Source organism: Protopterus annectens, chromosome 3.part0 (genome assembly GCF_019279795.1).
Source record: "Protopterus annectens isolate FY-2018-M chromosome 3.part0, PAN1.0, whole genome shotgun sequence".
NCBI classification, from domain to species: Eukaryota; Metazoa; Chordata; order Ceratodontiformes; family Protopteridae; genus Protopterus; species Protopterus annectens.
In genome coordinates, this window is record NC_056731.1 from 526,448,540 (window position 1) to 526,463,502 (window position 14,963).

Sequence of the window (14,963 nt, forward strand, 5' to 3'; positions counted from 1 at the left end):
TGATTCGGAGGGTAGCCCTTTATGGTAAAGCCAGCGGAGGTGTTTTTGGTTCTGTTGTAAAACCATTTTTGTCTAAAGGTGATTTGGAAGTTGTTGTACATGCATTTATAACCTCACGCCTCGATTATTGTAATTCTGTTTTATTTGGAGTGAGTCAAGGTGCTTTAGCCCGTTTGCAGCTTGTTCAAAATGCTGCTGGGAAATTCTTGGAGGGCAAACGAAAGTTTGACCATGTAATGCCTGTATTGGCGGCATTGCATTGGTTACCTGTTTTTTTTAGGGTTCATTTTAAAATTTTGTTATTGGCCTTTAAAGCTTTAAATGGTTTAGTGCCAGTATACCTGGCAGATATGCTCCATGCTTATGTTCCCAATCGGACACTTCGGTCAGAAGATCTGTCTCTACTTGTGGTTCCCCGGGCACGACTTAAGATGAGGGGTGATAGAGCTTTTTCTGTCGCAGCACCAAAACTTTGGAATGAGCTTCCATTATACATTCGACAGTCTTCTTCTGTGACAATTTTTAAGCAAAATCTTAAAACTTATTTTTATGAATTGGCCTTTAATGAGGTGAAATGATTCTTAATGTTGTTTTGTTTTATGTTTTGTGGGAACACACATTTGTTTTGACGCACCCCTGGCAGCAACACATTGTTTTTTATAGACGCTACCTGGACGACATTTGCATCCTCTGGGGAGGCTCAGAATGTAAGTTCAAAGAATTCTTTCAACACATCAACACCTCGACTGGTTTTCTACAATTTACATACACTACTAGCCCTCAGGAGCTCCATTACTTGGACATTACCTTGTTCAAGGACTTCAACCAGAACACATTTCAGTCCAAATTATACCGCAAACCCACCTTTTCTAACTCATTGTTACACTTTGATAGTGCGCATCCCCTATATCAGAAAAGGGGAATCATTAAAGGGCAACTCATAAGAGCGAGCAGAATCTGTAGCACTGATGAGGACTTTGAGATTGAAGTTAAAACCTTGCGAGCCTTATTCCTGGAAAGAGGATATCCCCTAGAAATGTTTATGGGGTTAGCCGATGAGATCAAAGTATTGAGGAAATCTTTATACACACCTATTCTGGGAAAAGGACCAGAGTTGGCAATCCCTTCAACTTCCAGAGTATCTAACCACCCTACAAACAGTTTTATATACACCTACTCATCTAGTTCTAAAGAAATGGAGGAAACTGTCAGAAACTACTGGCCGGTTCTAGCCCTTTATGAAGATTTCATGGACCTTTTACCCCCCAAACCTAGTTTTGTTAGAAAAAGAGGCATTAACTTCAAAGAAATCTTTGAAAGGAAACCGGATAGCAAAAAGAAGTTGAAACAATCCAAGAAGGGCACTTACAAATGTGGCTCTTGTAGCCAATGTCATGCTTTAATGAACGTCAAATCCGTGTACATTCCATCTAGGAGGTTCAGGACAAAACCAACTGGTTCCTACTCTTGTGGAAGCAAAGGGGTGGTATACCTGGGTATTTGTACTACGTGTTCGAGTTTCTATGTGGGGAAGACTGAAAGAGAATTCAGGAGACGGATCTACGAACACTTATATGATATGGCTAAACAGAAAGCAACTAATGCCTTTTACAAGCATTCCCTTTTGCCCGGGTAGTATCATCAAATTCTTTGTTTTAGAACAAGTGGAACCGGATCTCAGGGGTGGTGACTGGGAATCCACCCTCGAGTACCGTGAGCTAGTATGGCAATTAAGGTTAGATGCAGGGAGACCACCTGGATTGAACGGGACTATTAGTATTAAACCCGTTTTAAAGCTTAGAAGGGCACAATTATAGTTATTCCACTGTAACTAATTAGTTCTGTTGTCCCATGTTTCCTAATATTATGCCCTTCTTTCACTACCACTTGGTATGTGCGCATTTTATTATAACACATAACTTAGGGACTCAAGATTCACTATTTTCCCTCTCCTTAACTCCCATGCCTTTTTCTTTGGTATGACAACCTGACACTTGGTCTAGGGTGTCCTTTTTTGTGAACTATGAAAAAGAATCAAGATACCTATTACAAACTAACACTATATGCTCCCTCACACTTCTAACAGAATTTCACCTTCCAGGTTCATCAAAACTCATGGATTTCCAACGTTTCCAATAGCAGCTTTTTAAAACTTTTTAACTTTGATTTTATTAAATTTGAAACAGTGTTTTTAATGTTTTGTAATTTTACAAGCATAATCCAGCTGTCAAACATATATATACTTTCAATAATACAAGCTTTTATCTCATGTTTCATTTAATGCAAAACCCCTTTAAGGAATCTAACAACTGATTGACAACACCTGTTTTCAATTAATGTGTTACCTATGGTTATATAAAAGGGTTTGGCTTCAGCAAATGCTTTTGTACTCACTTGAAAAAGCTCAGGATTATCCTGAGTGAAAGCGCTTGTGTTTATTTCTTCTTGGACCTACTTGAATAAAAGATTTTCGCATTTCACATCAGCTTTTGTTTTTTGTTCCTGGTGGCTGTGGAGTCGTGTTACTTGTTTTGTTTTATGTTATTCGTTATTTTTAGTTAAATTTTAATTTTATATGTTATTTATTGTTTTTTGATTATTGTTTTGTAAAGCACTTTGGTGGCATTTATTGTCTGTAAGGTGCTATATAAATAAATTTTGACTTGACTTGACTTGACTAGTGGTCTGCTTATGGGTACTGTCTTACCATGTTTGTATTATTAGGGCATAAATAATTGTAGTCTGTCCTAAACTTAGCATATCTACTTATTCAGTGGCCTTAAACAAAACAAATGTTCCCCATTATTTCAAGACTCCTTAGACCAAGACAGACTAGATGGCTTACCAAAGAACATAAATCTTTGTTGAAATTCAGAGAAGAAGCCTGGGTAATCTGCAAATAAACTACTAAAGATGAAAAATAATACATCACCCTTCATAGGTTCATACTAGGCTATCTGCCCTAGGGCATTTATAAGCCTAGCCAGAGTGTGTTTGGCTTTCGCCACCCATTTTAAATTAATTTTGCTATGCCCTTTTTCGAGGTTAGTATACTGTGCCTCTGTCTAATAGTGACACAGAAGTGATACCCGGGGTAAACCTACGATCTCCCATCCACTCATCAAGATTCCTCTTGAAGAGAGTCAATGAGGGACTCTGCCTAACCTGGACTGGGATTTTATTCCATAGTGAAGGGAGCCTCTGGGTTATGAATCTGTCCCTCCAGCATGTCCTATTTATTTCAGTGCTGAGGTTCAAGTCTCTCGAGCACGTAGCTCGATGGGATTTGGATTTTCTGAGGTGCAGCATGTCCATTAATTCCGGGATGGACATGGCTTTATACGCCAGGCACAGATCGCCTCTGAGCAGGCGGTATGCCACTGAGTAGAGCTGGAGTTTCTTTAACCGGGCAGCATATGGCATCTGTTTGAGCCCTTTGATCCTCTTGGTGAGGTACTTTTGCGGTCTTTCCAGTTGCTGCAGGTGTCTGGTAAGGTACATCCCAAAAGGGGCATTGTACTCAATTATGGGCCTGATGAGGGATGAGTAAAGAGGCACGATGACCTCCCCTGATCTAGATGTGAATCCCTTCATGATTAGGTGGGCTATATAAAATGTTTTTCTAACCACTTTGGCCACGTGGTTGTCAAATGAGAGATTGCTATCAGCTTGGGTCCCCAGGTTCCTATTTACTTCTTCCGTACTTAATGGATTACCACCTATGTGGTAATTTGTGGGCACTTTGTTTTTGCCAAAGGGGATGACTATACACTTTTTGGCATTTAGCTTGAGGCCATGGCTCTGGCACCAGTTGCCTGTTTCTATGAGGCCCTTTTGGAGGATGCTTGTGTCGGTTGGAGAGTCGATTATGGCACCTAGTTTGCAGTCATCTGTGAACTTGGTCAGCCACAGTCCTTCCGTGTTGGCCTGTACCTCCGAGAAATATATACCGAACAAGAGAGGTCCCAGGACTGAGCCTTGTGGGACGCCACTTGTAACTGGTTTGGAGTCTGACATGGCTCCAGCAATTCTAACCATGTGGGTTCTGTCCTTGAGCCAGTTTGCAACCCATCTAGTGACATAGGGGTTTATATTTAAGCTGGCGAGCTTATCTATAATGCCCGAGTGTGGTATTGTATCGAAGGCTTTTGCGAGGTCCAGGTAGGCTGTGTGGACCACCTTCCCCTCTTCAATGGCCTTGGTGACTGTTTCAAAGAAATCGACCAGGTTTAAGAGGCAGGATCTGCCCTTAACAAAGCCGAACTGGGTAGGATCCAGTGTCTGTAGGTCCCCAATATCTTTATTTATGAGGTCCATGATGATCCTTTCCATAGCTTTGCAGACCAAGCTAGTCAGGCTTATGGGGCGATAGTTTCCAGGATCTGTTGAGGCACCACCTTTGTGGAGAGGGACCACTGTTGCTGTAAGCCACTCTAGTAAGGCTGAGATTGAACAGTAGTTTTATGTTTGGGTTTAGCTCTTCTTGGAGTTCATGTAGGACGCAGCCTGGGACACCGTCTGGTCCCATTGATGCTGTGTTTTTTGCTTTGGAGAGGGCAGCTCTTACCTGAGCATCTGAGATGTCAGGGGGGCAGCACTCTGCTGGGATAGATATTTGCCCTTTTGGTGGGGAGTGGGGGGAGTTTGTGCTGAACCTGTCAGCTAGGATGTTGGCAATGTCTGTGGGTTCAGTGTATTTTTTGTCATTTTGGACTAATTCTGAGCATATCTGGGAATTCCCACCCAGGTTCCTAACATAACTAAAGAAAGCCTTGTGATTATCCTTAGTGTCCTGTGCAATTTCATTTGCTTAAAATAATATTGGAAGGCATGAAGCTTGCTATTTACAATACTGCTATTCTTTATAGTTGCCTTAAAAAATGATGGTCTCAAGTAAATAAAATAAGAAGGAAATTTCATGTTTCTGTCTCTCAACTAACTCTTGCATCAATTCCACAGGCACTCTATCTCCTGATGACTTTCTTAGTGAACTCCCTCAACTCCCACACTCTCCTTCTTATAGGTTCATAGATTAGTACTAGGCTTAACTGCTCCTGCAAGCCATTTTAAGCCTAGCCATTTATCCCCTGTGAGACTCAAGCCCTGTACCTTATGTTTGTAAGGCAAACACCTTAACCAGGGTGGCCTAATGTTTATTTTAATCAGCTCTGAGCACATTTGACTTGTTTTTCCTCTAGGTTACTAGAAGCTATGCCTTCCTTGCAATAACGCTGGGGCTTGAACTGATTTTTGCTGAACAGCTACAGGATTTTTTTTTACCTTTTCTAGTAGATTTTCTTTCAGGCTCTCTACATTTATTCTTTGCTGATATCCAGGCCTACTAGCCTGTAACTGAATTTATTAAAAGTGGCAGAGTTCCGGACCCTTATCTTTAAGTTTTTTTTTCCATACTGGGAAAGCTCAAGTAAAGCTGCTGATCAGTGTGCAGCCATCTTGGAAGTCCCCCTCCATGCAGATGACTTTTGATATTTTAAGCCTACTTGTGTGATAGAAATAGTAGTTTAACAGTTGGAGTTGTTTGTGTGGCACAGTAGGAAGGTCTACCACATTAAAAATGTTAAATAATTTTTATAGGATTCTGCAGCTGAGGCTTTATTTACAGAAGCACACATCAACCAAAGGATTGGTAAGTATCTTGCTCCTGGTCTGTGAATCATGCACATCTTTTTTTCCCCAGAAGATTAGGTTTTCTAGTAGATGTGATGCTGTACAGTCATTTGCTATTATAAATTCATTACTGACTGTTTATACTGTTTTCATATGATATGTATCCATAGTTCATGGCTGATTATCATATCTTTTCATTTTAGATACACACCACTGGATTATGCTTTGCTTGGAGAGCACATGGCTGACTAACATATCTTTTCATTTTAGATACACACCACTAGATTATGCTTTGCTTGGAGAGCACCATGAGGTAATACAGTTCATGCTGGAACATGGTGCATTGACTATAAGTGCCATTCAGGACATTGCAGCTGCCAAGATCCAGGCAGTTTACAAAGGGTATAAAGTCAGAAAGGCTTTCCAGGAGAGGAAGAACCTCCTGATGAAACATGAACAACTAAGGAAGGATGCTGCTAAGTGAGTATTAAATTAATTAGATTTTGTCAACTGTATAATTACACTTAACATAAAAAGGGTTTCCCTATGTAATCCTCAAAATATGCAGATGTGATGGAGGGATACATTTTTTTCTTTCTTTCATTGTTTCTTTTATTTCATTTGTTTACCTGAATCAGCTGACTGGGCAGAAACGCCTTTGAGTGGAGTCCCAAGGAAAAAAGCAATAATACATATAGTACAAGGCATTTTGTGTTAATACAGCTGAACATAAGTATGAGTAATTTTATGCATGGTAGGACGTTAGCAAATGGGAACAGAATTATAAATGGAAGTAGTGATTAGCAAATATCAGGAAGCACTTATCTAAAAGGCCGCGGTGGTGCAGCAGTTAGCATTGTCGCCTCACAGCAAGAGGTTCTCGCATTCGATTCTCATCTGGAGCACCTTCTGTGTGGAGTCTGCATGTCCTCCCTGCGGTCGAGTGACATTTAAAGATATACAGGTAGGTGCGTGTGTGAATGTTTGTATCTTCTTTGAAGGTTGGGCGTCGGACTGGCAACTCGACACTGGAAAAATCCACTGCCAATCATTAGCGGACCGGAGTTCTGCTGTGGTGTCCCCTAACCGGGAAAAACTGAAAGACTTTACTAGGAAGCACTTATCTACCAGTAGAAATGTAAGCACAGATATCTTTTATCTGTAAATTAGTATTTTATCATACGTGTGGCAGATAAATTTATGCACTTTCATTGATATCTGAAATTGTGTTTGCAGATAACTAACTGCCTGAACTGAACAACATGAAGCAGCTCTGTCCCTAAACTGTCTGTTGTTGATCACCTAGATTGATCTCTGTGCAGGCGTTAGGGAAGAAGGAGGCTGGGTTAGACTGAGGATACAAGTCAGCAGTCAACACAGTCCCCTCCTTTCTTTCATAGCCACCATTTTTCTGATATTAGGTATGGTTGGTTGCAGAGGTAAGCAGAGGGCTATGCCATGGCCCTGCTGTGGTGAGGTGGTAGCACTTGCGCAGTGTTTATGTTTATGTGTAGAATGCATTTTGATATCTGTCATGGACTGTGGGGAATTTGGATGTATGAGCTTACTCTGCAGTCCCTTTTCCTACATGTTGACAGAAGAGATCTCAGTTGAGTGTAGTTGTATAACTTTACTGTAATTTGTTTTGTCTTTTTTTTCTTTTTTTGGGAACATATTACTTGCCACCTGCATTGAGTTTCAGCAAGCAATTGCAGATGTAAATCAACATAAACACATGAGTAAAAATCTTAGTCTTTCTATTGTACTTAAAATAAGAAGGGAAGAAGACAATTGAGGTTAGTTAGTAGACCTTTGAGTACATATAACATACTAGTAGGAGAAACTTCACGATTAGACAATCTGAAGCAAATGTGTATACATTTTTCAAACTAGGCTTGAGCAGTAACAAATACACAGAAGCCAGTAATTTAATATGGGATCAGTTGAAACTGTAAAATGTTTTTCAAAGCATGAGGACAGATGAAGATAGTGTGTCTTAATACATACATAAACTTAAGAGAGATGGACTCCATTTTGAGGATGGGACTTTTTCTTGGAATAGAAATGATGGTAGAATAACATGTACTGCTTCATGGATGAATAAGGATGGGGAGAATAAGTATGATCCTAAAAAATTAGACAAATTAGACAAAAAAGGATGTGGAACATGAGTCGAGAGATACAGAAGAAAAGCATCTAGCCAGAATTTTAAGAATTGTAAGAATAAACAAGGAAAATTATTTTAATTATCGTCAAATATCAGAGGGATTTACCAGACAGCTCTGCAGTGCAAAGGCATATAGCCATTACAGTGACCTAGGAGACCCATGTGTGAAGAGTGGGCCTGGCTGCTGGAGAAATTAATGAGGGGGAGGAAGGTGAGAAAGAGTGGCTTTAATGCTGGCTTGAACATCTGGAGGGATAGTAGGTTTCCTGCTTAATTCGAGCCCCCAGTGGTGGTAGAGGGGGTTCTAGTTTAGGCAGACAAAATGTTCTGGTGAAGCAGAGACAGGAAATCTGCATTGGAGAGTATATTCATAGTAGCACATTTACATGAACTGCATTAATGTTATTTTATGCCATGTATCAGGGATGAGGTTAGGGTTAAGCCAGAGGAGAAAAGGGTATCCCTCCTTCTTTTCTGCCTTTCTCAAGAGATTGAAGAGAAGCACCAGGACACGACGGATGATCTACTTGGGATTGAAATCACCAAGACAGAGCTAAAAATAAGTGTGAGATAAACTGGGCATAGAGGACAAACATAAGTGTAAAAGGATAACCGATTGCCTCATTTGTTCTGCAGTGGGAGAAAAGCCAACCTCTAAAGACCATAACAGAAATAGCTAAAAAAATTTTTTGTTGTATGGCCCTAACCCTGCCTCCGGGCAGCTGACATGTATGGTAACATTTGCAAGATCTGCAGTTGTACTTGTTCCTGAATATGCGCCATGAAGTTACCACATGAGTGTGGGTTAGCAGAACCAAACACATATTCAGAGCCCATATGCTGCATGCTATACACCTTTTCCACATTAGGTGCTAGCATTTGTATAAGCTGGACTGCCTGCTTTACCCCAGAATGCATGAATCAGTCAGCCTCCCACCCTTCTCCACCTCTCTCCTTCACTGTCCAAACCATTAATCAGTTTTGTGTCACTTCCCACTTTACTAGGCAGTGAGGTTTGCAACAAAAATGTTTTTCCCATGATTGGGTTATCACATATAATGTTGCATTCTGTTGTTATAGTACTAATGTCTGTATCCTTTCAGGTTGTAAGCTACTAGATTATCAGGATTCTGACTTACTCATTATTCCACCACTGCAGCTCATGTAAAACAAATATCATTGCTTACTTATCTAAGAATTGAATGTATAGTACTCTGTTTTGCACTGTATAGTTTTACTAATAGAAGAATTGAAAGTATAGTGCTCTGTTTTCACTATATAGCTTCATAGTGAAATGTACAAATATGTGTTCTGTATCTATATATTCATTGTTAATTTGATTATGGAACTGTTCTCCCTGGGCCTCCACTGTAAATGGGCTCATTATGGCCAAGTGGACTACCCTGGTAAACAAATGCAAATAAATAAATAATAATGTGACTTGGGCAGACTTACATTTATATAGTAGTAGTAATCAAACCCTTATTAAAACGCTCACATTTACAAACGTTATATATTATATAAGCTAAGCAACATTGCATAATTATTAATTTCCTGTCCTCTTAAACTCTTAAACTCATTCATCCTCCACAACATTTTTCTGCATGTATTGTTTCCACAATTTCCATTTTTTATGCAATGTACTACTACCCTTTTTTTAAGATTGCACTTCCTGTTCTTTTATCTCTGCTACAGTATTTAACACTTCAAATACAGTTGGTTTAGATTTTGATTTCCGTTTTCTAGTAATTGCTTTTTTGGCAACCAGCAGAAATAAACATAACAAGGCCTTACGATATCTAGGCACTTCAGATCCTGTAGCCCACCTCAAACAAATCATTTCCTTTGTTACACTCATTTGCTTGGCCAGTATTCCTGACAGAGTACTCTGTAGGGAATTTTAAAGTTTGCCAACATGTTACACTTCTAAAACATATGTTCTAATGTACCTCTTTCTTTCCCACCACACTTCCAACATTTGCCATCTACCTTTGGAAAAATTCTTTGGAGTCTGCTTGGGGTATAAAAGTATCTAAGACTTCCAGGCAAAAATCCTAAATATTTTAGATTTTGCTGTCCTCCCATTGTTTGTTTTTTGTGAACTGCATATCTAATGTTACTTCACTGTCTTTTCTGGCCTCTTCTGATTGATTCCTATAGTTATGGTATCATATTATCCCTTTTTTAACAGCAGCTTCTGTTTTAGATTTAGTTAAAATCTCAACCAATGCAGGTCTTTCATTTTGGATTCCCCTATCCCTTTCTCTTTGTTTGTACTCTGATATCAATTCCTGATAGGGAAGGCAATCACTAAATGCAACCAAAATCTGTTCTTGTATCTTTCCATTCTATTATCTTTCCTTCTCTAAGTATTTGTTTCCCAGTACCTTGGTTCCTTTGTCATCTTCCTTCAGTAAGTTCCAGTCCTCTCTTCTCTGTTCTGTGTATTCCTAACTGCAGTCATCCCTATTGGAAGAATCTCCTTTCTCCATTGCCATCTTGGCTTAGTTCTTAGTATACTTTCTGCTACTTTATGAATATAATAATCTGTATGACTGCTGCTGTTCTCCTTAAGGATCTTCATCCAAAATTCCGTTTTTTTCTTATTTCGTGAATTATACCCCTGCTTCTTTATATCCACTTTCCAGTCTGAATTGTAGCTTTCTGTTTGTGTTATGTATAAGAGCCTTAGTTGTGTAGTTCTAAAATACCCTTTCAAATCAGGTAATCCTAAACCTCCTTGTTCTATAGGGAGAATCAGCTTATTCCACTTGACTTTTGCACTCTTTCCCTTCCAAATAAAATTCTTCAACTCTTTATTAATTACTGTCTACAACTTCTCCTCTAGTTGATAAAAATTTGCCTGACCCATGTATAAAACTAAAGGGACTAAAATTATTTGTACTGCTTGTATCTTGCAATCCATATCCTTAGGCAAGAGCTTCCAGATTCTCAGTTTTTGTATTATCTTTTGTTTAGTCTTTTCCCACATATCCTTAGCTTCCATAACTGAATTCATTTTAATCTATACTCCTAAACATTTCATTTTATCATATCCACATAAATATGGATATTGCAGGAACAATTCATGTGTGGGTACTTAGTTTATAGCTATAGCCTTTGTTTTATCTTCATTAATTTTGTATTCTGAAAAAAAAAAAAAAAAAACAGAACTCTTACAGAATGTTCCACAACACTGAGATGTCCTTTTGTGGTTTCAGTAGGGTACAAAATAATATCATCTGCAAATAAATCCAATTTTTCTTGAATACCATGTCAGTTATTGCCTTGAATTTCTGAGTCCATTATTTTATTTGTCAGTGGTTCTAAATATAAAGTAATTAAAAAAAGAAGAAAGAGGATACCTCTTCCTGGTTCCTCTGTTCAGACACAACTTATTAGAGAGGAACCCCTATGCTTCGATTTTTGCCACTGATCCTTCATATCCTTCAAATTAACCTTATTATTGTATCAATAAAGGCAAATGCTTCCACTGCCCCACTCATAAAATCCCAGCTTACTCCATCAGATGTTTTCTCTGCATCAAGACACACAAATAACAGTGATATTTTCTTACATGTGCTTCCATCTGGATCATCATTGTTCTGTTAATGTTGTCAAATGTTTGCCTCCCTTCCATAAAATCACATAGGTCCATATCTATCAATTTTGGTATAATCTTAGCCATTCTTTTAGTCATTTTAGACATAAACACTTTATAATCATGTTCAAAATTGAAATGGGCATGCATATATGAGGCTGGATCAGATAGGTCTTTACCATCATTAGGTATTACAATCACTATAGATTTTTTTCCAGGATGGTAGAGATTCCCCTCCTTTTAAAATACTGTTAAAACCTTCCAGATCTTTTTCATTTTCTTCCCACCTAGCTTTCCAAACTTCCACAAAAATACCATCTATTCCTGGAGACTTTCCTGCAGATTGGTTGTACATTGCCATTTTTATCTCATTGCTTCCTATCTTAACTGTTAGTTGGTGAACCTTATCTGCCTTTAACCTTGTTATGTTTAAATCTTCCATAAATATTTCCATTTGTGCTTTTTCTTGATTTCCCCGCTTTTCTGCTTTATACAGATTTTCATAAAATGTCTGAAATATCTCTAATACCTCTACAAGATCCCTGGTTATTTTTCTTACTGTAGGCTCCCTATGTTTGACAACAATACATTCTACTTTCTGTTGCCTAAGTCATTGTGCCAAAATTTTTACTTTACCTTTTGTCAGCTCCTCTAAATATTATTATTACTTCTTAACCAGATCTCTTTTTCTTTTATTTCTACTCTATTTTTAAACTCCACTTTCATTTTATCCAACTCACTAGCTATAATTTATGTCCTGTCTGTCTTCCCTAGTAACTCATAGATAATTTCCACTACCCAATCCTCAAATTCCCATCTTTTTAACAGGTAGGTGGGGAAGCACCTGTGTCTCATCTTTACTTCATTACCCTACATTTTTCTTAGTAATTTTTGGTGTATGACCTTAAATAGTTATTGGATGTTTATCAAAGTTCTCAATTAAATGGGCATGCTCCTGTGACTGCAAATGATCTGTTGAGATCAGCACACTACCCTGGTAAAAATAATAATAAAAAAATAACAATAAATAATATCTGTTAGGTCTAGCCTAATTGTTGTACCTTAGGGAATAGTATGTTTTTCATACCATATATTGTTATAAATTTATTCAGAAATCTACCCTCTTTTGTTATATTTTCCCTTCTAGCCCCTCCAAATACATCCTTGTTGTTGAAAAGCAAATTCCAGTCCCCTCCCCTATATGTAATATTTCCTGCTAAAAGCTGATTATTTCTCCCCAAATTTTTTTTGCTCCAAAATTGAAGTTTTAGGTGGAATGTAAGTACATGCCAGTGGAATCCTCATCCCTTGCCAGTAGCCCTTTGCTACACAAATCTACCATTATTATCCTTTTTTCCCTGTAATATCACTACTGGAGCTCCGCTAGCAATTAATATACGTACACTTCTATTCCTTCCCTCTCCCCAGATGTGAAAACTACTTGCATAATTTCCATATCATTAACTCTTAGCCTATGACGAAACCAGTGTTCTGTTTTTTATTGGCCTTACCAGCTTGTCTCCATGGAAAAAAAAACAAAATAAAAGCAAAACATGTGGTCCTCTGTTGCAGCCTGAAAGACAGGCTAAAACATGTTTTGCTAAAGGAAAACTTTTCATTACATTCAGTGTCCCCATATCTACTTGTTTCACTTAAATGTCGTTATTAGATTAAACTAACATTAAGTCCCAAAACATTAAAACACAAAGTTATACTTATGTAAGGAAGATTTGACCTGTAATGTCTGAAGTATAGTAGTAGTCTATGCAGCTGGTTTACCTATCCTGCACAATGCTCATTTGAACTTTTGACACCTGTAGCAGGCTACACTTTCTTGGACTACAGTGTTTCATGCATTCATTGTCCCCAGTATCTGTAGGAGGTGATTATCAGTCATCTTTCTGCATGTCAGAAAATAACCACAGTTGGGTGAATTTTACAAACAACACATTAGTGTTGTGCATTAGAAGTTATTTAGAAACTTCAAATGCACCTTGCACTATATAAACCTTCACATCAGAAGAATCAAACTTTATATGCATATATATACATAGATCATACGGTAATCACAAGAAATTGAAGTTAAAAAGCTATATACATACAGTACAATAATTAAAAAACCTATAGTAATTAAGAAATGGCAATTGTAATGGTGTAAAGACAGCAAAGAAAAATTATAACAATAAATAAAATGTTACAAAATTTAGAAATCAAAACAAGCAAAAAATTGTCATATGCTAAAAATTCACATTTTTACTGTGAGAAAACCATAAGATGAAAAACACTGTAACACTAAGAGTATAGTGTGTGTATGTATGTATATATGGGTCTACTTCTAAATTTCGAACTTTCAAAATGTCAACTTTCTTATGGCCGAGACCATAAGATCAACGTTTTGAAAGTTCAAACCATTTAAATGGAGATTGCTGTAGAGTGCGGAACAGTATATTTGCCATTTTTCTTGCTGTAGTGCAATCTTGGATTTGGTATATTTAATTAGCAGGGGTTTTGGGGGGTGCTTGCCCCTCCTTCAAAAACTTAAAAAAAAAAAAAAAGATTTTATTTTTATTTAAATTTTGAACTTTCAAAATGTCTATCTTATGGTCTTGACTATAGGAAAGTAGATGTTCGAAATTTAGAGGTACACCCATGTATAATATATATATTTCCATATATGTGTAATATATATATATATATATATATATATATATATATATATATATATATATATGTGTGTGTATATATGTATATATATATATATATATATATATATATATATATATATATATATATATATATATGTGTGTGTGTGTGTGTGTGTGTATGTATATATATATATATATATATATATATATATATATATATATATATATATATTTATACATATATATATATATATATTTATATATATATATATTTCTAAATCATTATGGCCATTTCTAGATTTGTCAAATCTAAATCAGTTCATAAATGTGCAGACATTTAGGATAGTAACTGAAGGCTCTACTTCCTTTCATTATCCGAACTCATGGTTCACACTTCTAGAAATGGAAGATTCCAATCATCGTGTTCCACTAAGATCATCTCACTGAAAGTATTGCAGATTTCTGGTATCACAGCATCACTTTCTCTTTACATCTCTGCCACTTTGACCATCCACTAGAGAGGATGGTTCCTGTTCCCATTATGTGAAGAAATACTTCTGTCAGTGGACAGATGTAACAAATGTATGCACTAGATCTATCTTACTTTCCCCATCCGTGGTTTAGTAGCTACCAAAAGATCTAACAATGGGAGTTTCCTTTCCATTACCTAGAGGACAAAAACAAAATGGCAACTAAAAGTTTTCCCAGAATTTCCATCCTCTCCCCATTGCCTACATGGTCTAGCTGCTAAAGATCCCCTCTCCAGATCTTTTCTGACATGATTCAATATTTTTCACATCTGATGTTATCCCAGGCTTTCTTCTTCCTTTTGCTATGCTATTTATTGTGTGGTATACCCTTTTAACTTCTTTTTGGATAAGAAGACATCTCAAAGTCAGTCATTATTTTCTATCAACTAGTT

At 37.4% G+C, this 14,963-nt stretch overlaps 1 protein-coding gene across 1 annotated transcript in view; it reads left to right on the forward strand.

The window, feature by feature from the left end:
- The window catches only part of INVS (inversin), a 3,016,309-nt gene that overhangs the window by 2,111,091 nt on the left and 890,255 nt on the right, over positions 1 to 14,963 (forward strand). Inside the window, exon 12 of the mRNA XM_044065609.1 lies at positions 5,899 to 6,108. Within this exon, the coding sequence (XP_043921544.1) occupies positions 5,899 to 6,108 (210 nt within the window). The remainder of the gene's footprint in view (positions 1 to 5,898; positions 6,109 to 14,963) is intronic.